This window comes from Erpetoichthys calabaricus, chromosome 15, assembly GCF_900747795.2.
Source record: "Erpetoichthys calabaricus chromosome 15, fErpCal1.3, whole genome shotgun sequence".
In the NCBI taxonomy this organism is placed as follows: Eukaryota; Metazoa; Chordata; class Cladistia; order Polypteriformes; family Polypteridae; genus Erpetoichthys; species Erpetoichthys calabaricus.
This window is the reverse complement of record NC_041408.2, coordinates 20076332-20102269: the sequence shown is the minus strand read 5'-3', so window position 1 is coordinate 20102269 and position 25938 is coordinate 20076332. Positions and strand designations below refer to the sequence as shown.

At 36.5% G+C, this 25938-nt stretch overlaps 1 protein-coding gene across 4 annotated transcripts in view; it reads right to left on the bottom strand.

Moving 5' to 3' along the window:
- hhat (hedgehog acyltransferase) overlaps positions 1–25938 on the bottom strand; it is a 322107-nt gene that overhangs the window by 194170 nt on the left and 101999 nt on the right. For all 4 annotated transcript variants that reach the window (XM_051919634.1, XM_051919631.1, XM_051919632.1 and 1 more), the window contains one exon: positions 17807–17957. In XM_051919634.1, coding sequence (XP_051775594.1) covers positions 17807–17957 — 151 coding nt within the window. The remainder of the gene's footprint in view (positions 1–17806; positions 17958–25938) is intronic.

Sequence of the window (25938 nt, the reverse complement as noted above, 5' to 3'; positions counted from 1 at the left end):
ATTTTTACTAAATGTATCTTAACCAAAAATCACTTAGAATCTTCACAATGAATTAATAATAGTGCTCATTATCAGTTTGTTTAAACCTAAAACATATGGCATGGTGTGGCCATGATAGACTCTGGCCTCTAAGAGTTCTGAATTGGATTAGCTAGGTTTGTTCAATAGGCTTTTCTTTAAACCTGAATATATACTGTAGTGCTGATGGGATAATCAACATGAAAACCCAGACACAACATTATATGGAATATATAAATAACAACAAAGTCAAGCGATGTCACAAGTATAAGATGCAATATGTTCCTATGTAGTAGTCAAGTGACAAGACCATTCTTAAAATTGTATAACAACTCTACTGTTAAAAATAATTCTTGCATTACTGCAGTCTTCTGACATGCAAATATTTGGGATACTGTTCTCTGCTGTTGATGTTAGTATTATGCAGTTTTTAACATGATTTACCATAAGTTAAACAGCTTTGCATTGCTGACTTTTTATCCATCTATCATGAGTGGGACATGTATACACTAAAACACACACCTGTACACATTCACACTGTGATAAATTACAGTTGCACTACCTTTGGAAAAATTTAAGTAAATGGTTTTATTATTACAAATGTGCACCAGTGTAGATATAATAAGGTGTCCTCATCATGTCTAGTTAGAATTTCTTTACAACAGAATGATATGCAGTAAGCCCAAGAGCTCTACTTTATGGCACTCATTCAAATGTAGGGAGAACACGTAAACAAAGAGAACATACATACTGGGAGTCAAAACTAGGTCTCTCAGGATATGAGGCAGAATGGATAATCACTTTGCCATCCATTAATTACTATTATCATATGCATCAATTTCTGAACTCACTTTAGGTATACACCAGTATTACTAAGCTTATATTTATATTTGAATCCTTGTTCAGTTACACTGCATTAAAACATTAGAGGATTGGCTAATAGCATGTGTAGGTGTAGTAAATTGCATCACAGCTTCATGGATCTGGGTTTGATTCTCAACCTGTTAACTGATGACGTGTGCATATGTTAGCTGAATTGTTAAATTTAAATTGGCATAATGGGAGTACAGAAGCATAGGTGAGTGTGCCATGTGATGGACTAGTTTTCCATCTAGGTTTGCTCCTTAACTTTCAGACAAAAGTTCAAAAATAAACTTCAGTTTACCTGTGCCCAGTGATGGCTATGGAATGTCAAAAGATAAATGAATGAACATTTCATATATAATATATATGAAAATCTCTCTCTCTCATATTATATATATATGATTTAATCACAATCACATCATTATTCTCATTCTGTCGACTCCCAATATGAACACTATCTGATATTTGTGTTGCTAGCCACATATTAATTTACAGTGAGCCATTATGCAGTCCTGCAACTTAGTATTTCCTATGGAGAAGCTGGCATCAAGGGGTTATACTGTCTGGATGCCTGCCTCTGTGGGTGCAGCAGGGTGGGACTTGCCTTACATGTACATTGGTCCTGCCTTGTGCCCAGTGCTGTTGGGTCAGGCACCAGCTGCCCATGAACCTGAACTTGACAGTCAAAAGGAAATGGACAAATGGGTGGAACTTTAACAGAAACAAATACTTCCATCATCACCATCATCATGGGTGTAAGGTCACAGAGTCAAATAATGTGTTTCCCTACACAGCCTTGGAAAAGAAAATGTTATGATGGATGTTTCATTTTTATTTTCTAAAAAAATTCATTTTTCTTTAAATGTAAACATTTTTATCCGTGGTTTTCAACACTAAATTTCAAATGTTTTGATTTTTTTCTGTATACTATTGTTCAGTATTTAATTTTGTGTATGTATTATGTTTATACATTTCCCACAACAGCATTTTGCTTTTTATGTGGGCTCCACCATTTTGTCAAAACAAAAGTCATTGTCGTAGCCATGGAAATTGTGCCTACAGTACAGTGTTCTATTTGTCTGAAATAGTGGCTAATTTCTAAAAAATGTCTGCAGTGTTTTGAGTTGGTTTAGTGTTGGCCAGTTTAAAAAAAATACTTCAGTTCATTTTTTTTTTTTAAGATTATCAGGATTTTAATCCTTAAAAAAAAAATTTAAAGATTTATTTTCATTCATACATTTTAATTTTTTTTTTTAAATTTATTTAAGAAAGACGTCTCCATCACGTGCATTACGGAGACTAACTGATGAATTCCAACGCAGCAACAGCAGGCCTTTGTTTTAGATATGGATTTGGCTAGTAAAAAGGGCAACCTGAGAATCTTGACTCTAACATTATGATTTTTGACTGACAGCACTTTTGTCTCGACTCTGTTTTTGTCTTAACATTTTAGCCCTAGTTTACGATGGTGAATGACTTTTGGAGTCCTTTTTTAACTAAAATTATAATGTAAGTCTTTGATTTCAGAACAAAGTACAGCCTTTGAAAAAACATTTTTTTTGAGATAGATAGATACTTTATTAATCCCAAGGGGAAATTCACCTACTCCAGCAGCACCATACTGATACAAAAAACAATATTAAAGATTGATAATAATGCAGGTAAAAACAGACAATAACTTTGTATAATGTTAATGTTTACCCCCCCCCGGGTGGAACTGAAGAGTTGCATAGTTTGGGGGAGGAACGATCTTCTCAGTCTGTCAGTGGAGCAGGACATTGACAGCAGTCTGTCACTGAAGCTGCTCTTCTGTCTGGAGATGACACGGTTTAGTGGATGCAGTGGATTCTCCATAATTGATAGGAGCCTGCTTAGCGCCTGTCGCTCTGCCACAGATGTCATTCTGTCCATCTCCATGCCAACAATAGAGCCTGCCTTCCTCACCAATTTGTCCAGGCGTGAGGCGTCTTTCTTCTTAATGTTGTAGTTCCAAAGCATTCTCTCTCAGAGCCTTCTCTGCCTCTGGGGTCCACTTCCTGAATGAGAGTGTGGTTGTAGGTAGAACCCTCTGTGCGTGGTGGCGCTGTATGCGTCTTTAACGTTTGCATACAGTAAATCAATAGTCTTACTTCCCTGGCCAACAGTTCGATGTCCCTGCAGCAAGTGGAGACTTTGACGTTAACATGTCCAGAGTTACACCACCGTGTATTAACATAGAGAGTGAGTCCTCCTCCTTTGTGCTTCCCGCAGGTACTTGCATCCCTGTCCGCTCTAACTCTGCTAAACCCTTTTTTTTTCTTTTCATTTATAAAAGAAATTCCCATGTCCTGGCCAACTGAACAAAATTATGAAATGGGTAATAGAAAATTATTTGCAATAAAATACATCCTAGAGGAGTGACATCATTGGCTAGAGGGTGCTCGATATCCTTTCCTCATAAATACTATTCCTTATTATGCTTCACACTAAGAAAGGCAAATAGAGTCAATGGAGGTGACCAGCTGAGGAAATGTCATAAAATAGAGAGAGATTCAGTAACTAAAACTAACCTTAAACAAATCTCTAAACTCAAAACAGTAACTCAAATTCAATCTAAATTAAAAAGCCTTAAGTCCAAAAGTTGGAAGGTACTGAAGAATCACTAACTGCCCACACATAGAAAGGTTTTCATCTGCAAACTCAGATTCAAATGGATCTGCAAAGACATCGGTTAACGCGTTGTACTAATAATGTTATAATGTGCAACTTCTTGGGCCCTGCTCTCTTGCAACCTAGCATAGCATCTTGGCAAAGGAACGTCAATAAGGAAGCACCCCAGGAAAATAAAGATGGTGCTGGAAAGGTATAAAAAAATATTGTGAACTATATTAAAATTACATTCTAGGAAAAAATAAAATTTAATAAATAGGTTCAGCGACCTAAAACACAATAATAAAATTATGTTTTTCCAAAAAGAGAACAGAATTAAATTATTAAATAACCACAATTCATAAGAGTCAGGAAAAAAATTTATTTTAAAATCATTAAATGACAGAATGCTAGGTCAAGGCAGACGGGGAATATTTTTAATGGATTTAATTTTAATTTTGGGATCTCCTAAATACTAAGGAATAAATACTAAGGAATACAAATCTGAAAGCTAATACAATGACTAGGAATTTTGATCTCGATGTCCTCAAAAGGTTTTTGGTAGCTACTCTAATGTTCAATACAAAAAACGTCTTCTGCCAATTCTTGATCTCAATTAGCCAATGACTCCATTAATACATTTTTTGTTCCTTCAGATTTCACAAAGTATTAAATCGGGTTAATCAGGCCAGGTTTTTTGGACTTCAGGTATTTCACAAACAATAGAACTCTTACAAAGATACTTTTAGCAACATAATCTATATAAACAATGTAAGAAACAATATTGTTGTCTATACTATATGTGTGTTTATTTCAACCTCTTCCTATAACAAAATGTCCTTGGCAATCTATTAGCATGGATTTTATTACAGACTTTTATCGCATTGACAAATTACCTCTATATTAGTCGTGGTGGATCATTTTTCTATGTGCGTTCATTTTATTTATTTGAATAGCAAGAAAATTAGCAGACCCTTTTATCCCTGATCCATGTTGTGGTTTTTGAGTTCCTTTATTTGTAAAAGAGACCCTCAACTTGTATCTCATTTTTGTAAAAACATTGGTTGGAAGGTAAATCTCCTTTCTACAAATCAGTCTAAAACCAATGGCCAAACTGATAGGGATAATAGAGATCTAGGGGAAAAAAATCACATTATATTGTAAATTCATTTAAAGCTGTGTGGAGTTCTACATCTGATCTTCAACATGAGTCTGAAACTGCAGAGAGTCCCGTCACTCTGAAAGAGATCCTGTCTGGTTCCTGTCCCCAAAAAGACCCACCAGTTGACCCCCAGCGACTACAGGCCATCGGCTCTGACTTCAAACGTCATGAAAGTGCTGGAGAGACTTCTCCTGAAACATATGCGTATGCTGGTGGAGCCCTGGCTGGACCCCCTACAGTTTGCTTATCGGCCCTGTATCGGCGTGGAGGACGCCATCATCTATCTGCTGAACCAGGCTTATTTTCATTTGGACATTGTTGGGAACACTGTGAGGGTCATGTTTTTGACTTCTCCAGTGCTTTTAACACAATCAGACCATCACTGCTGGGGAATAAGCTCACGGAAATGCAGGTGGACACCCCATTGGTAGCCTGGATTACGGACTATCTAACCAATCGACCACAGCATGTCCGGCTGAAGAGCTGCTAGCATCCTGAGAAGCACGGGGGCGCCGCAGGGAACTGTCCTATCACCCTTCCTCTTCACCCTCTACACCTCTGACTTCAGGTACAGGTCTCAGTCATGTCACCTGCAGAAATTCTCTGATGACTCTGCCATTGTGGCCTGTATCAGGGATGGACAGGAGGATGAATACAGGAGGGTGGAGTGGTGTGAGCTAAACCATTTACAGATAAACATCACAAAGACAAAGGAACTGGTTGTGGACTTTAGGAAGCAGGCTCCTTTTCCCACCCCTGTCACCATCAGAGGAACGGATGTTGAGGTGGTTGAGGACTACAGGTACCTGGGGGTACACATTGACAGTAAACTGGACTGGTCCAAGAACACCAACACGGTTTTCAAGAAAGGGCAGCGCAGGCTTTACCTACTGAGGAGGCTCAGGTCTTTCAATATCTGTAGAAAAATGCTGACTATGTTCTATCACTCTGTGGTAGAGAGCATGGTATTTTTTGCAGCTGTGTGCTGGGGCAGTGGGGTGAAGACAGCTGATGCCAACAGGCTGAACAAGCTGATTAAAAAGGCTGGTTCTGTCCTGGGTGTCAGACTGGAGAACCTGGTGGAGGTGTCTGAGAGGAGAATGCTGAAAAAGCTTCTCGGTATCATGGACAACCCCCTCTCACCCCATGCACGCCTCCTTGATGGGTCATCAGAGCACACACAGCAAAAGACTCATTGCCTCCAAATGCAGAACCGAACGCCACAGGAAATCCTTTCTACCTGTGGCAATAAGACTGTATAACTCTTCCTCATTCTGTAGGTGATCTTTTTCAGAATTTTTGTCATTAGGTCTCATTCGGTTTTTTATTTACTCATCTGTATGTTACTGAATGTTTGTTTCATCCCATCATTACATGCTGCTCTCTCATTTATTCACGGCACAAACACTAAGTCACTTTTCATAACCACTTGCACTAATAATCTGTTGTTTTATTATATCTGTTATAGTTTTAGTTATAGTTGTTTGTTACTTTGTTTAGAGTTATTTTGTTATTCTGTTTGCACTATTACTACTGATTTTTTTAACTCTTTACTACCTTATCTTTATTCCTCTTGTTGCACTGAGCATGTATATGACAAAAGAATTTCCCTCAGGATAAATAAAGTTCTTATCTTATCTTATGTTACCTTTGGCTAAAATTTCCTGTAAGGTCCTATGTCAGTCTTCCACCAAATGTCCCAAATTTTAGTGTCTTTGCAAGTTTCAAACTATCTCTACTTATCATCGGTGCCTAGTTTGGCGGAGTACATTACTAGGTTATATAGTAATTGGAATGTACATGAGAAAACCTGCAAATGGCGGAAACCTCTGAGAAAACATTTGCTAATCGCACATGTCACAAAGCCAATGAGATTCTGATATGACAGAGAATGTGACTCATTAAGCAAGATATCTGTGGGTTCAATAACAGTAACTAGTTCTGTGTTTCATTGCTCCTTTTAGCCTATTATTAGAAGTGTACTTCTACTCTATTATAAACTGGACCTTCCTATTTGTTTTAAAACACATCCTGTGTTGCATGTCTCCTATTTGAAACCTGTTTACTCGAGTCTTCATTTTAAATCTTTTATGCCTCCACCTTTTGTTTGAATTAATAGGGAACAGAATTCAATGTATTTTGGATTCTCATCAAAAGTACCATGGTGAAATATTTGGTGCACTGGAAGAGTTATGGTCTTGAGAAATGTATTGACTGCCTTGCCAGGAAATCCCAGCAGTTGCACCCTATGACATCACCACTGCTCTGGTTTTAAACCATCAGAGTGGTTTTCTAGTTGAACAAGATTGTGGATACTTTCTAAAGTATTTTTGTGGTGTTATAAGGTGATATAATGTTTAATAACAAAGAATTAGGTAATCACTTTTGTCTGCAACATAAAATTGTTTTTGTTTCAGTTATTTGGCAAAACCTCAGTTTGTTTTGATAATGATTCTGTTAATTCATCTCCTGATTTTTACATAGAGTATTTATTTGTGCTGTCATATTACACCTTGGCATAAAAGAAATATTATGACTTAACACAAATAACTTCAGTCTAAGAGAAAAATTACACACTATGGAATATTGCCTAGTTTTGACTTCAGAAAACTGACCAATATATACTTTTTGTTATGTGAAAGATCTAAAGTTATTTAATTTTTACATTAAGTGCATTAATTCAGCTGTTATTGAATACATGTATACATAAATAAATTGAGCAGCATCAAATATTCAATATATTTAATAATTTCAAAAATATTTTTAACAAATTATTGTAAATTACTACAAAAGCAGCCTTCACAGGCACGTGGTTGAAACAGTACTAGGCGATATTTCGAAATAAAACGTGTTGTTCTCAGATAGATGGTAAACAACCGTTTCTGACTAACAGAAATTACTAAATGAATTTTGGTTCCATTTTTATGACATATATTATAAAGCCACAACTGATTTGTATCTATCACAGAACATTCATTTTCATTCACTATTCATGACAAGAGATTTATTTTAAATTCTATGATGTAGCAGTGGTTAGCACTGCTGTCTAGCAGATTTCAAATCCCACTCCCTGTCATTGTCTGTATGGACTTTGCAAATTCTTCCCTTGCCTGGATGGATTTTCCTCTTATATCTTATAAGGAAGTAGGAGTTAGGTTAGCTGGCATCTGTGTGAGGGTGGGGATGTGCATGAGTGGACACTGCAATGGACTGGCATGCTGTCCAAGGCTATTTCCTGCCACACAACCACTGCTACTGGGCACCTGTAACACTGAACTGGACTAAGCTGGTTTATGAATGGACGTAAGAATGATCCTCTCTTCTCATACATTAGAAGCAAAACAATAAAATACAATGTGATCGGTACCATTTAAAACAAAGACTGTTTAATTATAAAATATATGACAAAAAGTAATACTAGCATTATATAATACAGATACTATCAGTTGCTAAAAGGCATTCTAATCTGGTAGATTTAAGTGTACATTGACCTCAAATGAAAACAAATAATTACAATTGCTATTCTAAGAATTTAAGCTGTCATTATTTTGCATGGAAAATGAGTACCTATTATAGACATGGAACCAATTGTTTTATTGAAGGATCAAATGATTAAAAAATAACTGACTGCTCTAATAAAAATAAAGTGTAAGTCTTTTATAAAACCTGCAGTAACATTCATATTAAAATTGTTAAAATCTGCAACTTTTTTATACCACTAAGCCATATTTTTCCACCATATAAATACACATATGATAACATAAGGTTAACTGTGTGCTTAATTTTCTCCCATAAGTAAAATAACACACATACTACACAGTAAGCACAGTTATTTAAATAGGTGATTGATTATTCAATAATAGATCAAATATACTCAGAAGACAACTCATTGTAGCCAAGGACCATAACATTTCTCAATATACTATGCTTTTGAAAACTGGTTGTAATATCCCACACCACACTACTTCCTCAAAGAATTATTCTGCTCAACATGAAGAATCCCATTCCACTCTTGCTCCACTAAAAATAGCTCATCAATCACATATACATTATCTAAAATTGTCAGAAATGCATCCTGTGCAAGAAACAACCTGTGAGCGATGTCACCAAGTGCCTGTATTGCTAGGTTCTATATTATGGGAATGTCCTGCCCTTAAATCATTTTGGCCAAATATTTCTGTATATCTCTCGGGCAGCCTTTGATTTAAAAAGCACTCCTAAACCTTAAGAGCAATAGTTGGAATTGTATCTAATGGGATAAAAAGTGTGCTACCGTAAATCAGTTATATTTTCACACACCACATTACTTGCACAAAGACTTATTTTGCTCTCTAACTCAGTGAGGAAAGAAACCTTCATGTATTATCTCAAACTGGGAAAAAGTCAAATACTCTGCAAGAGGATATTGGCAAGAATTCATTAATGTAATCCTAAAGTTACCATGGGCATATGATCAACCTCTTATTTTACTTGAAGTTTTATCCTGTACAAAGAGCTATTTAAATAGGGCAATCTTGTCCTAAAACTCTCTTCCCTGGATGGGTGTTGAAAGCTGAGTTTTATCAATTAATTTTGAGGCATACTACTGTAGCTGGTATGTTACTTTCATTTGTTCACTGAGTTGTGTTCTATGACAATATTTTGAATACCAATAATAGAATATAAAAATCACACTTAAAATAATTAAAGGTATTCAATTTTATCACTATTAAAAGTCTTACTTTAAAGAAGAAAAGACAACTGATGAGAGCCTTGTCCTCCATGCATTTTACTTCACTTTTCAGACAAATATATCTGTATGATGAACTCTTTCACTATGAAATTAAAAAAAAAGTCTGAACAGCTGAATTGTAGTCATAATATTGCTACCTTGCAAGTGACATCTGTATTTAAATCCTAGGTTCTCTCTCCATGGGCTTTACATGTTTTCCTCATGTCCAAATGGTTTTCTTCTGGGTGTTTCAAGTTTCCACCTACAGTCAAAGGCATGTGAATGGACTGACAATGCCTCATTGGTCCATCATATGTGTGCATATGTGTACATGTACTGCCCCTGTGATGGACAAGTACCCTGTCCAGGAATTGATATCCTTGCTGGAATAGGTCCCAGATTCCCCATGCCCCTGCACTGAATAAGAAGCTTTAGAAAATTGATAGCTGGATCAAACTTTCAATGCTTTTGAAAAAATCAATAAAATGGTGTATCATTGTCTTCCTCTTTGTAAGGCTACAGTCCTTTTGCTCAACATTAAAGAGCATGTGGGAGTTAAAACTGAACATGAATACTGTATACGGTCAATTTATAGCATTTCATTTTACCTATAAGCATAAAATTAAATTATTAAAGTTATAACCACAAATATATGACACTGTGCTGACCATGAAACAAGTTCATTGTCATTCATGGGCCAAGACATGTTAACTTCTAATCTTCAGTGTGAGTGTTAATGCAGAAATACTTAGTCGGTTTTATTTCTTGCACACAAACAAGAGATATGATACTTTAGCCGCACATGCTTAGGCAGACATGTAGCTGTATACTGACATACATTTCTTTGATTATACAAGATCACTCAGCAATGTTATAATTCCAGGACTACTGGACAAATTTGTCTCACTGTCCTGAAAGTTAAATTGAGCAGAGGCAAAAAGAGATTAATACTTAGCCAAAACAACTTCACAATGCATGCAAATGTAAAGTTTTTGCTCATTTACATGTCAGAAAACATCTTTAGGTCTTTCTGCTTTGGGAAGCACAGAAGCAAACTGCATGGTTGCACCACTTTTGTAATTCTAACAAGTACTGGCAAGTTTTTTTTCTTTTTTCCCCACAGCGGCTACTATGAAACAGCAGTGAGTAATATAATTATCTATGTGTCACGGATATGTTCACCATATACTAGCAAACAATAAAAATGGAAGCCATGTTTTGATTTAGCGCAAGTTGAATGTTACTTAAAAATTTTAAAACACATATTTCTGGCCAATTTTGAACAAGAAAAGCCATAAGTATAAGTTGAATAAAGATGAATCCTAAAGGCAAAGTCTATAGATTATATTAAAAAAAAAAATTAACAGCAACACAGTTTTTACACGTTCAGCATTACTACCATGTAATACATTAAAGTATGGCTTAAAAAAAGAGGCAGACAAAATCTTTTAATATGAAAAAAACAATAGATATTTCACAGAATTTCTAACTGTCTACTTAGATTTACAGCCAAGTCAGTAGTTTAGAAAGAAATGACAATCTATCACACAATCTTGTGAACCATGACAGCATGAAACTCTCAATGGAGCTGAAGTTTATCAAAGCGAGTCAAAACAATTCAGGAAGTTATTTATCAAAAATCAAAATCTTTCAAATACTCTGTAAGATAGAATACTGCCTACCCACCTTGTTAAACTAACGTGTTCAGTCTTTCTAGGGTAAAACAATTTAATAGAATTACAAAATCATGTCAAGCAAGGAAGATAAAGTAAAAACAGAAAAACTACTTATTGTTATTCCAAATCAATTTTGCTGAATGTCAGTCAGATTCCAAAAAATGTGGTGTACACAGACCTTTATTTGTTGGTTTTCACAAAGAACTGTCAATAGTTGTCTGTTAAAAAGCAAAGCCAGATCAATCAGTGCTACTGGGCAAGACTTGTAAGAATTTATTTATTTTATTCTTTGGACATAATAAATTATATGATGTGACTGTTTATTTTTAACTCTTACTTCTCATTTTATATTTTACCTCAAACAATTTTCAACAAATAGATAATTTCTTATGTTAATAGGTTACACCAGACCACAAAATTTTACATGCTGCTCATCAACTTACATAGTGAAAAACTAGACCAGGGGTGGTGAACTCCAGGCCTGAGGCTTCATGTATAAACAGTGCGTATGCACAGAAATATTGCGTAGGAACGTTTCCACGTTCAAATCGCGATGTATAAAACCTAAACTTGGCATAAAACCACGCACATTTCCACGGCACCTCATACCCTGTCGTACGCAAGTTCTCTGCTCGGTTTTGCAGACTGGCGGCACCCAGCGTCAAAGCAGTGCTACTGTTCCTGTGTGGTTTCCCTTTTTTTTCAGATCCACGTCCCTGACGCGGCTTTATAAATACACTGAAATTAACCGCATATTGTTTATTAGTTTAATGCATCTGATTGTAATTAACCAGTAACAATATAATGGTCCACGGAATGGTCAAACTATTCCAAATACCATAACTGCTTTAACGTTGTTACTCTCACTGCACCTTCTTCTTCTTTCAGCTGCTCCCGTTAGGGGTTGCCACAGCAGATCATCTTTTTCCATATTACTCTCACTGCACCACTCAGAGCAGCTGATCGGAAAGAGAATTATCTGTATGCAGCATCAAGCACACGCTGCCTCAGCCATGCTTCCTATTTGAACTGCTTCTCACACGGCAAACGCTTCAAAACATTTCCTGTACGGACCTTGTGGTTCAGAAAGAGTTTCATCCCAAGAGCTCAATCGGTCCATCAAGTGCTCCTTGTAGAACTGTTTGGACTTATAAGTACAATCACCTCACTGTAAACTTGCACTACAGTTATAATATTGCACAACCTGAGCCACTTTATAAAGCACATATTTACATATGATGATGATATCATGAAATGCAGCAAAACATGTTTATTATATTATACAGATAAAAGCACTGTATGCTTCACTGGGACAGGCGTGAACGATAGAATAATTAAACATGTACTACGAAGAAATTTCAATGTTCCTTAAAAGTTTTGAAGAATCGCCGTTATAAGCTTACAGATGGTTTAACGTCTATTACAAAGCTGATTGTGTGGCGATCGGTTACTTGGAGAAAGAAAAGGAAGGACAGGAATTGGAGGTTAGTACATTTGAAAGAGACAGTACTGCAGGGGCAGCCTTAGGCATGTGCAAACTGTGCACCTGCACAGGGCCACCACTCCAATATATACTGAATATAAAACAGAAAGGAAAAATAATGACACAGCTAAAAACGCAGCGGCAAATTTCGCCAAAAGTTAAATGCTTGTGTCATGAGCACAAGGCGGCTATGCAGTGTCCACAACGGACGTGGCCATCCGCCGTGCATAAGATACCATATTGACATTGGCAGGTGAAGGGGCCACCAATTCTTTCTCTGCCCAGGGCCGCCACAAGCCTAGAGCCGCCCCTGAGTACTGCTGCAATAAATTATTTCATCGAAGGTCGCGCACAATCACTGCGCCACCGTGTTCCCATGTTTAATAACGTGCTTTAACTCCTATCATCATGAAAATGATATCACGTATACGTCTCAGTATTTTAGTTATTCAGAGAGCTGTAATATCACGAATGTAATGGATTCTGTGTCCTGTCGGAGGAAGAGAAAGCCGGTTTAAGAAGCACGTAGTGATTCACACACAGAGCACATAGAAGAACACATACAAAACAAAGCATGTAACGTGCTACTTTAATTACGATGTGATTTGAGAAACTGATTAATTAAACGATTTTAAGATGAAGTTTACGATGTTCTACTTTAATGACAAAATAAACTACGTAATTAAAGTGGAAATTTCGAGATTGAAGTTGACATTTCCTGCTTTTTCCCCAATGTGTGCCTTTTTTTCCTCTGTACCCTAATAAGCTTTCATATGACACTCAGATGGTGGGCTACGACTCGCCTTTTCATGGCTACTTTGATATCTAACAACTTCTTTTTTATTTCGGGCACTGTGCGCCTTTGTGAACTTGAGCTTTCGAGTTTCTCAGACACGTTGTTAGTTGATTAGCTTCCTTTTGTTGTTTATATCACTGTTTAAACCAACAAATAGTACGTTTTTCCTTGCCTCCACTTGGTATTCGCTGAAATTCTTCCATTTTCCCATTGCCTTTTCACAGAACGCTGAGCTTAAGGGCTATTTATATTGATTTGCATATTCAAAGAGGCGTAATTCTGGGAGGAGTTATGGCGGGACAGCAGGCGCGTGCACGAGCATTTCTTTTCACACTGATCGGGATTTATGTAGCAGAAGAATGTGGAAGTTTGCGTACGCACAGATTCCTGCATTTGACTTTTTCTGTGCGTAAGCACATTTCGGCTTTTGTGCTTACGTCATGTTATACTGCGAATTCTACGCATGGCATTATGCATGAAGCCCCTAGAGTGCTGCAGTGGCTACAGGTTTTCATTCTTACCCTTTTCCTAATCAGTGCCCAGTTTTCACTGCTAATTAACTTTTTCCCCATCACTTTAATTGCCCTGTTAGAAGAGTTCAGCCCTCTGAATTGATTCCTTTCTTCATTAAATGACAGCCAAGCAGAAATGAGATGTGAAATGAGCTAACAGATGACCAGCTAAACTGGGGCTTCAAACTCCAACCAATTTCACTCCAATCACTTTCTTAATGAGAAGCCAATTCTTGCTGTTAATTAAACCCGTTATTTAATTCCATGGCTTGTTGCTGCTCTCATTCTGCCACAGCACACATTTCGAAAACTGTTGTTTTTCTGTTCTTTCTAAGAGCACCGTCAAAATGTTTGGGTGACCTGAGAGATCAACCCTACCAAGATCATTACCTCTCTTTAATTTCAGATATTGTGCGATGGGCACAGGGGAGCTGGTCAACTATGGAGACTGAGTCAAGTTAATTAAAAGAAGTAATCAGCAGCAAAACTGGTCACTAATTAAGATGGTAATAATGAAAACCTGCAGCTACTGCGGCACTTCAGGCCTGGAGTTTGCCACCCCTGAACTCGACCATGGATAAGTTTAAGATACAGTGGAACCTCGGTTTGCGAGCATAATTCGTTCCGGAAACGTGCTTGCAGTCCAAAGCACTCGTATATCAAAGTGAATTTCCCCATAAGAAATAATGGAAACTCAGATGATTTGTTCCATAACCCAAAACTATTCATATAAAAATGATTAATACAAAATATAAAGTAAAAATATATAAAACAAATTAACCTGCACTTTACCTTTGAAAAGAATCATGGCTGTTTCTAAACTCTTGTGGGATTGCACCCAACGGGACGACACGCGGAAGAGTGTCCAAAAGCAATCGCAGTCTCCCAGCGTTGTAGCAATTCACCGTAAAAGCGAATCTGAAAAGATCGCGGACATGCTATAAGCGCCTGCCGTCGATGGGTGATACAAGGAACAAGGAACATTATAAATGCGCATTGCCCTGCCTGACTGCTGTGTCTGTGTATAGGAGAGCAGCAAATCCCGCTACAATAAATAACCGCGATGTTGCTTTTTCAAGCTGAATAAAGCTGGTGTTGCTAAAGTACTGAGACTCAGCTTTGTGTTTTGGGGGTACAAGACAGGGACTCACATGCACACAAACACGTACGCACACACACGCACACATACACACACACACATGCGCGCGCACGCACACACAGTCACAATGCTAACGCTGCAGTAAACAGTATACGCTCGTATGTTGACTATATGAGTGAGGCACGCTGACTCAGACAGAGAATAGGAGACGATTGCCCACAATCCCACAGCGAGAGAGAGAGAGAGAGAGAGAGAGAGAGAGAGAGACAGAGAAGAAATATCAGCTCAATTGTGATCACATGACGCTCAGCAGACAAAGCGTATACATGCCACTCATACTGCAAGACCTCGCTCATTTATCAAGTCAAAATTTATTAAAAATTATTGCTCGTCTTGCAAAACACTCGTAAACCAAGTTACTCGCAGACATAGGTTCCACTGTACTGGTAATTTGCTACATTCTAAATAATTATTTTCAATTTTTAAATTGCCTGTGCAATTAATTACCAAGTGAAGATAAAGTTATGTAATCAGCAAGGGATGTGATCTACATTTTCTAATAACAACAACTAAGGAAAATTAGTAAACTAAAAAAAATTCTGCACCCACAAAGAGAAAATATGATTCAGTAACAGTAAAGGAAGGATTATACTGATCAGTCTTGAAAGAAACAACAGCCAAAAGAAGCTCACTGGAAAACAGACAAACAAAACCTACTTCCTCTTCAGTATCATTGCCTTAGTTAGGCTTGTTAAACACTTACATTTTTCATATGTTTCTACCATGCTTTTGATGAAAAGTTATCTTCAAATTTAAATAGACATGTGTTATTTTTTATTTTCTCATTCAAACAACAATACACAAACTATACATATTTTATGCACACACACACACACACTGTACATACACAATATGCTGTATATGCAATATTTTCTGAGAAAGATTTATAAGAAAACAAAAGCATTTTAATTTGTAAATGAGAATTATAGTAAATATGAATTTCAAAATAACAAAATAAGTTCTCATGTAAAACTATATATACTGTAGTAGGGGTCTTCAACTCAGGTCCTGAAGTGCTACTGGGGCTACAGGTTTTCATTCTAACTCATTTCTTAATTAGTGACCAGTCTTTGTTGCTAATTAATGTCTTTTCCCTTTATTTTAATTTACTTGTTTAGTAAGAGTCAGTCTTCTAAATTGCTTATTTTATTGCTTAATTTTTTATTTAAACAGCACACAGACATAAATGAAATGTGATGTGACGCAACAGATGACCAGTTAAGTCAGGGCCTCCAGCCAGTTTCTTAATTAGAAGTAAATTCTTGTTTATTAAACCTGTTGTTTAATTCCATGTTTTGTTGGTGCTCTCATTCTGCTACAGAAGACATTTCTGTAACTGTTGATTTTCTTTTTCTAAAAACATTGTGAAAATGTTTTGTGGACTGGAGCAGATCAACATCACTGACACTTTCACCTTTCTTTATTTTCAGTTATTGTATGATGGACACAGTATGTATGTATAGATAGATAGATAGATAGATAGATAGATAGATAGATAGATAGATAGATAGATAGATAGATAGATACTTTATTAATCCCAATGGGAAATTCACATAGATACTTTATTAATCCCCAAGGGGAAATTCACATACTCCATACTCATTTACTGGTCAGGTGTTAGCTCGTTTTGTATCTCATTTTTGTTTGGCTGCTAATTAAGGAAAAAAAGTAAGAATTAAGGGGTCTGGGTCTTAAATAGCAAGTTAAGTAAAACTAAGGCAAAAGATTTACTTAGCAGCAAAAACTGGTCACTAATTAATAAAAGGGTTAGAATGAAAAACTGCAGCCACGGTAGCATTCTAGGACATCTCTATTGTTGGATCAATCTTCAATTAATGATGGCTTTTCGTGCCTTAATTACACCATTTCCAACTCTATGAAGTGCTTTATCAAATACTTAAGGCTGTTTAGGTATTAGGTCAACATATCAACATATACTGTACTTATACTTCTGGATGAGCAAACGCTGGTGCTACTGGCAGCCAATGCTCTGCTGGTGACTTAGTTTTATTTTGCAGTTAAGTTTCTATTAGTTTTTTTTTTTATTAATTAATCTGCTGTCTTTGTCTAAGTGACAGTAGTCACTATATTTTTTGTCGTTATCTGCCGGAATTTCATTTGGGTGTTTTAACAATATTTGATAAATCCAGTGTTTACCTGGTTGCTGGCGATCTAATCTCTTCTCCCTCCCAGGTTAAGAGCTTAGGTGTTATTCTCGATAGTACCTTAAAGTTTGAGGTGCATATTAATGATATTACTTGGTTTGCATATTTCCATCTATGTAATATCAGCTGTTTACATCCATCTCTTTCAGCTACCAGCACTGCTATTCTTGTTCACGGTCTGGTTACATCTCATATTGATTATTGTAATTCTATCCTTTCTGGTCTTCCTCACAAACTCCTTTTCAAACTTCAGTTGGCTCAGAATGCTGCAGCTCATATTATTAACAGAACCCCTTCCAAAGAACACATTACTCCAGTCCTTCAGCAGCTTTACTGGCTCCCTATTAAATATTGCATTCATTTTAAGATTCAGCTTATTACATACAAGACCCTCCATAATCTAGCACCTCCTTATCGTTCTGGTTTTCTTCACATTGAAACGCGCCTATAAATAAATTATTATTATTATTACATGGCCATGGTTCATTTCAGTTTAAATTATTTGTGCTTTGTGGTTTAAAGTATATTGCATCACCTTATTTATATTAGTAATTCTCTTTATTCAGCCATACTGCTTAAGCTAATGAATTTGTGTGAATAAACCATGAAATTACATAAACAGTGAATCTCACCTCCACATTCCAGTAAAGCTATGCATGGTGCTGACACAGCGAGGAAGTTCAGGGGGCTCGAGTCCATCGATTCGAACAATCAAAGAAGGTATACCATAAAGTACCAAATATTTCACATAGAAAAAGAGGACCTGAGCTAAAGCAAGACCACCTAGAAAAAAAATAAAGAACAACTATCAAGAAAAATTACCCACATATGCTGTCAACTTTTTCACTATAGCACTATGGAGGCCTCAAATATATTTTTTTTTTTATTCACCTGTTTTCAAAGCATTTTTTCTTATGAGAATTATGGCAGCAATAAACTAAAGTAGACAACACTTAATTATCGTTACACATCAGATTACAGGTCATCCTAAGACATTGCTATGTTATACGACAAAACAAACAAACAAATAAATAAATAAAAAGCAACAAGTTTGAAACAAATCTGTTTTGGTAAATTTTGACAATGAGTGAATGTTTTCTATTCTATACTTCTTTAAAAACAGAAATCATGAGATGACCTGAAAATCTATCAGGAGTATATCTCAAGTCTGGTAGAAATATGATTTAAAGTTATTGAAAAACACTGGCTTATCTAATCATAGCAAATTTTTAAATTCTTTAAAAATAAATGTTGCTGCAACACATTTGTACCCTCCTTAACATTAAACCCGAGCGTTACTTGGGCTGTGAAAACCGTGCTAAAAGCATTAGTCCAGAGTGTCACTCAGGCAACTGTACAGATACATCTTGCGTAAGCATTAGAACCGAGAATCACTCGGGCTTTAAAAGTGCTAACAGTGTAAGTCCCAAGAATTACTCAGGCAACATTATAGGGGGTCTTGCATAAGCTTTATTTATTTATTATATTACATGACTATATTTATGTATCTAGATCGCAAATACCATACATTGCATCAATGTTCATATCGCTAACTATACATCAATATTGCTGCTACTTCTTTGTTTTGTCTTTGCACAATGTCTTGTTTTGTTTGTGTTTTAATTTTAAATATAAATTTTAGTTCTATTTTTTATTTATTATTTGCACTTCATGTTGTTACACTGTGCATCCTGAGCTTCGCAACTTAGTCTATCTGTATACTTGTATATTGTTGAGATGACAATAAAGTTCACTTTGACACTTTACTTCTGAGCGTTACCCGAACAAAGATGTAGGTCCATTTTCTCCTTTCACCTGTAATAGTGATCAGTAACCTCCCCCATAATAATGGCATCTCATAAGAAATGTTTTTCAGCAGGTCACGTGTTGCACGCTCTTGCCAGTGATACGAGCAGTGATGTTGAGGATGTTGCAAATCCTCTCATCAGCAGTGATGAGAAAGTGCATCAGTCCTCAGGTGGTGAAACTGAAACAGACAGTCAGCCCAAAAGTGATTCTGATGAATCTGAAAATGAGCTTCGCGTCTGCATGTCTCTTGAACCTGCTTTCAATCAGTAAAACTTCATTTTGATTTTGTGGGATTTTGTGTAAACATACACAGCCAAGATCCACTCGCTCAGCTTAAGTTATTCCTGTCTTCTGATTCTAATTACATATACTGTAAAAGCAACTGTCGTCACCTAGCCCATTTAGTATATAAAATGTAGCAATGAGTATAAATAATACTCAGAGCCAAAGTTTACTACAAATTTTGATTTTATGACCAAATTTATGAACACATTTGGTCCAAAAGTGACATTATAATAACTAAAGTTCACCACCAAAAGCCCTTCCATGAACAGATTTTTTTCTAATATTATTTTTGACATAATAATACACAGTATTAAGCCTGTAGCAGATTTGCACAGTACATGAGAAGATAAACAAATTTAATTCATGGTCCTTTGTTAAACTCTCTCTAATTTTACTTAAGCCACTGCTTATAACAGTACACACTACATGCCTAATGACTAGTAAGAAAAAAACAAGCAACAAAAATGTAAACACATAACCTATTTGCATATCATTATAATCATTTCAAAATAAGCTAGTAAACAAACAAAAAACAAAGCTAAATACAAATACAAAACTGGTTACTGTGTGACCTGAGGTTTGCAGTTAGATGATTTGTTATTCCACCTCAGGTCATACCAGTAATAAAGAAAATAAGGAACAGACAATTTAGATTTAACATGTGTACTGAAATACAATCAAGTTGAATAATGTGATATATATTAAAAGTCCAACAGAATGTTTAAATGTTTGTTTTTATGCTGTAAGCAGACCAACAAGTTTTCATATTGCAAATAGGTATGGCATGCTGTAAAAGTACAATGACAATGTTCAAAACACTGTTTTCTACAACAGCAGCCATGTGTTGCTCAAACATACTCTGCAATCAAGAGTTCATTTTCAGGTAGTGCAGCTCCCTCTCTTTCTCACTCTCTCAGCTTGTGTTGGATTTACAAATTTATTATTGGAATGTAAACATTCCAACAAAATCTTCCACCACATTTAATTTCTTTGCATTTTTAGACTCTTTCTTGGACATGTTTCCCATTAATTTTTGAACTACTGGTAAGTCATGCAGAGCTGAAGTGCATTTGGTAAGTAGGCTTGCTTAGAGTGGAACTGCCATCAGCATTGATGTGAATGTTACAAATAACTATGTCAAATTATCATATTAGCTCCTTACGTCATATGTTTAATGGTGGATTCCATGTCAGCAAATTTTACAAATCTGATGCTTTTGCTGCATTATAGAATCTACAGACTTTTTAGGCCAGGTTTTATAGGAAGATACGTGTTTGTTGCCTGGATGAGTTTAATGATTTCAAAAAGTCAAAAGGCATGAAGAATTTTGTTTTGTTGAGCAAGAAAATGGTTAGGGATTGTGACGCTGATGTCTCATTACTTGTCTAGGTGTAGTTAATAAACTTAGATATAATATACACGTAGACTACTATATTTTTGTTTAAAAACACAGACAACATGCCTCTGGTTTTTCCCAGTCATCCACACTACACTGGCTTTTTTAACCCATGAAAATGAATCCTTCTGAAAACACTCTCCAGAGCTTTACACTTTTAAATACACCAGCATGGCATTTCAGTGTCAACGGGTGAAAGCAAATATTTCTGAAAACACAGACACAATTGAAGTCTGGTTGGTAAGGGCTTATAACGTGGCTCTTCCCCAATTGTATCCTGTTCATTACATTTCACTCCCTGACTTGTCACTCGTCGCAGAAGAAAAAACATATTCCAACAGAGAAGGCACAGAAGAGCTGCTTTCCACAACACTTGTTGTGTTGCTTAGCAAAATGGACCTAAATTACATTTTGTCTGATTTTTAGGGAAAAAGAGTGACTACTCATACCACACGATACAATAGACAGTCGTTCTCTTTCTGTACCAGCACTGAGGTTCTGAAAGCTGGTATCAACACAAAAGTCAAATTTTAGTACCAATACAAAACTAGGCAGATGATTATGTAATAAATGTTTTCAGTCTTTTAAATATGGACGAAAACACTTTTGTGAACAATTTGAAAATGCTAGTGTGGACAGGGACAGTTTTTTTTAAAAGCACCTTTTTTTAAAAATAAATATAGCAGTGTAGACTTAGCCTGTGTCACTCTGCCATCAAACAAGTGACATCAAAGCCCTGAATGCTGCACCTGCAGGTTCACAAACAGTTTTTACACACAAGTTATTAAATTGTTAGTTTGCAAATTGTCATTTGCATTCTAGAGTTTACTATGTGGGCACAAATCAGTCTGTCTGGTCTACAGATATATTACTACAAACCATACAGAAGGTCACTTATTTACATTTCTTGATTGTTTTTTGTTACGCTGTGTGGTATTGTAGGTAAAGCTTTGGACCGTAAACCCTGAGGTGTTGGGTTCAAATCCCGCTACTGAAACCATGCGACCATGGGCAAGTCACTTCACCTGCTTGTGCTCCAACTGGAATAACAAAGAAATGGAACCAATTGTATCTCTCAAATGTTGTAAAAGTTGCCTTGGATAAAGGTGTCAGCGATGTAATAACACACCTAATCTAGGTAATATGTTTATATCTGATATGCATTTATCAAGGTTGGCATAGGAGTTAGTGCTGGTGCTTCCCGAATCCAGTATTGGTAGCTTTGAATCCCATAATGATTGTAGTTGTCAGGAGTTTTCTCATTCTTTCCATGTCTGTCCATATTTCCCTTTGACACCTCCAAAAAGATACAAGTTGTAATTCTAATTTGATATCACATGAGTTTAAGTGTGCAGATGTGTGAGTGGGTACTGCAATGGACTGTGTAGTTTTAATATACAGTTTGTCTTTTTGCTGTAAAATCATTTTTATTGTACTGTAAAGCATAATAACAAATTGAATTAAACTGTTTTCCAGGAAAGATATTAACTGAAGTTCTACTTGTTCACTCCTCTTCCATCAACTGACCTTTTCTTTTGATAGGTGAATGTTCTGATAAGATTTTCCATAACATTTATTGTTTTCTGTGTTACTAACTTATTTACCTAGACAGAGCAGCATAAACAGTACATGTAAATGCTACTGATACAGTACATACTTTGTTGCTGCTCCGTTATGTGTTTAAATCTAAGTAAGTGCTCTGAGCCTATCCATAGAGAAGAATGGCATATTAAAAATGAAAAGGAAAAAAAAAAAAAAAAAAAAAAATCAATAAAATGTTGTGGTATACATATTATAACATTTTTAAGGAATGTCCTTATTCAACATCAGTGACTCTTTTTAAACTCTATACATTATTTTACATGAAATCATGACATGAGTCCTTTCAGCTCCTCTATATCCACTTCAATTCAGTCTTGTCATTTTTAACCTCTCTTCATTTGTTTCCACTTCATTAAGTGCTCATTTAAAATGAAACTGTTCTTAAGTGGGTCCAAGCTCCAAGATTAGCCTCAGATATGCGAGTTTTACATTATTCAACTTAACTTCAGAATTTCCATCCATCCATCCATTTTCCAACCCGCTGAATTCGAACACAGGGTCACGGGGGTCTGCTGGAGCCAATCCCAGCCAACACAGGGCACAAGGCAGGAACAAATCACGGGCAGGGTGCCAACCCACAGCAGGACACACACAAACACACCAAGCACACATTAGGGTCAATTTAGAATCGGCAATCCACCTAACCTGCATGTCTTTGGACTGTGGGAGGAAACCCACGCAGACACGGGGAGAACATGCAAACTCCATGCAGGGAGGACCAGGGAAGCGAACCCAGGTCTCCTAACTGCGAGGCAGCAGCGCTACCACTGCGCCACCGTGCTGCCCACTTTAGAATTTTGTTTAGATTATGTTTTGTATGCCGAATCTACATTCACATGACACACATGAAAATTTTATGACCATGGGTATCTGAAACACATCCACCATATAAGATAATACATCACAATTTTTTCTTATTACAATTGCGACACACTGTTGCAAGGAAAATGAAGCATATAAACCTGGCCTATTCAAATGGTGGCCCACGGGCCAAATGCAGCCCAGAGGAAACCTCCAAGTGACCCGGCACATGGTCCCGCCAGGCTCCAGACTTAAAATGGTCACAAATGCAACCAAAAATAGGCATTGGCATTTATCATTTCTACTTTGTTCACCGGTGGTAAATGAAATCATTGAAGCTTTAAACTAAGCACAATGTGAAAGATGAAAAGGACGTTTTTATTTTATTTTATTTTTTTGTTTTTATTATTGTTGAGCGGATGTGCCTTTAATACATGGGTCAGTATGGGCTCCCTCCTTGGATATCCATGAGTCACATTCCACTTAAGTCTGGTTTATACAATCACGCATCAGCGCTGGGTGTAAGGGACTCACGGCAACAGTGACGTCAGACTTGGAGACGTCTGTGCAAAAATATTTTGCGGCTGATGGGATAGCCATGCATTTCAAATGGAGAATTTCAACAAGAAGCTGGTTACACTTGTGCCAGAATAATGAACGAAGGGCTGAATATGACATAACTGGTCATCAAAACAAAATTAAGGAATGCAAAACATCTGAAATTAATCTGCCTATTATTTAGGTCCCCTGTTATGAAGATATCTGTGGCCCGTGGGATTCAGTTGTTCCTTCTGGCACAGGCTCATTAAGGGGCGATTGTCACGGTTCTCTTTGCATGCCATTTCTATTTTGATTTAACACATGCTTCTTGCAAAATACCAGTCTGTCCATCAGTAAACATGCATGTTAGTTGTTACTTCAGTCATTTTGGTGTGCACATTAAATGTTCTAATGGCCAATAAATACTTTAACAGGAGCTCATCAACAAAGAAACTGAGAAAATAATATTTGGTAAAAAAAAAAATAATAGTAACAATTATAATTAATTACTTGACAACCAATAACTTAGTACAAAGACAAATTATTAAAATAAATGTACTAATCTACTTTCACGCTGCATATGGTACCTTGCACTTAAACATTTACTCAAGTAGTTTTTGGGTGAAAAAAAGAGTGAAAAAAAACCCAACAATTTCCAAGGCTTTGTCAGGGAACTCAAATTTCTCCTCTGTAATACTGTATGAGTGATTAAAAATGTGTGAATGAAATAGTTTAAGTTCTACAGAGAGAGAAAAAAAAAAAAAAGAAAACCTTGTCTGTCATGACCATCCTTTTAAATTGGGGATAGATCTTATTTTCACAGCAGGCATCATTATCCTATAAAACTTTTTTCCTTTATATTACATGTACAGTTAGTCATGGCAGATTAAAACTAATCAAACTGTGAACACTGTAGTTAAAATGCTGCACAGTGTCTTTAATAAGCCTGTCGGGCAGTCTTCTCAACATAACCAACTGACTAACAAATAGCTCTTACACCTATACTTGTACAGATGCCCATATCAAGTGCAAGCAATATCTTTTTTCTTGTCTTGGCTGCTCTCAATTGCCAACTCAAAATGTTTCTGGCAGTGAAATTTCTTTAAACCCTCTCCCGGGATAAATTCCAACTTGGATCCAGAATCACTTTTGGGTGTGCCAGAGCCAAGTTCTTTGTCCATTTGAACACCACCAACAACAAATTTAGCTATTTTTAAGCAACTCATATTACCCATACAATATCTATTGGCAATGCAACCAACATAATATGCACTGTTACAAAGAAGTGTTAACCAAAGCATATCTACAATATACCCAAGTGCTTAGAAAATTTCTGGACAGATATCACCCACCCCTGTAGTCCTAGCATTGTAGAGCTTCAATCACAGAAATGGTTCCAATCACACCAAATACTTCCAACACCACCACTGAGGAAATTAACTTAAAATACATCAAAGTGCTCTTTCTACCTCTTAATAAGATTCCCTAATCAGGTTCATTGGCTCACTACCATTAAAAACAACAGCCTGAGTGATATCCCTTCCACATCTGATAGCCATTACTAGAAGACACTAGATAACCTTAATAAGTAATTTAGCTCTCAGAGCATGCAGCATAACTATAAACATGATCACTGACCTTTGGCCAAATATATTCTGCTACCAAGTATAGAAATGAGCAGCCCTGAGTTTGAAAAGAATAAGATATTTCTTAATTTTCCTATAGCTAGAAAAATATGCTCAAGCAAAAATGTTACAAATCTCTGCCATTTGCTATGCTTATGCATCTAAGGATCAACTTTTGGGCTCATCAGTGGTAAGCACTAACTCCAGAACACAAAAGGGTGCAGTCGCTAATGTTATTGGTTCTATTTCCACCCACAGCTCTGAGAAGACATCCAATAAGGACAACTGTCTCCACCTCTTCCAGTCCCAGGTCACTACAAGACCGAGACACTCCCATTTGGTAAAGAACAAACCGGCACATGGAGCTCCCTCCTAAGTTTTGACCACTCTTCAGAGCTACTCAGCTGAATAACTGCTCTTTCTTGTTCTTGCTTGCACCATTGTGCATTTGTTTGATTTGCATCACGGACATCGTTATTAAAAGGGGGAACCAGGTTGGTACCCCAGCATCTATTCTGGATTTGTTCGTTCCCTCACTCAACCACACAGTATATTACAGAATTAAGTAATAATCTAGAGTGGAGATCATAACAGATGTTAACTAAAATGACATATAATGTATGAGCAGAACTCAATACACTCAAGTTCAAAGCAACCATCACTCTTGCAACTAGTGATCACGTTAAAAATATAAATTACACACACA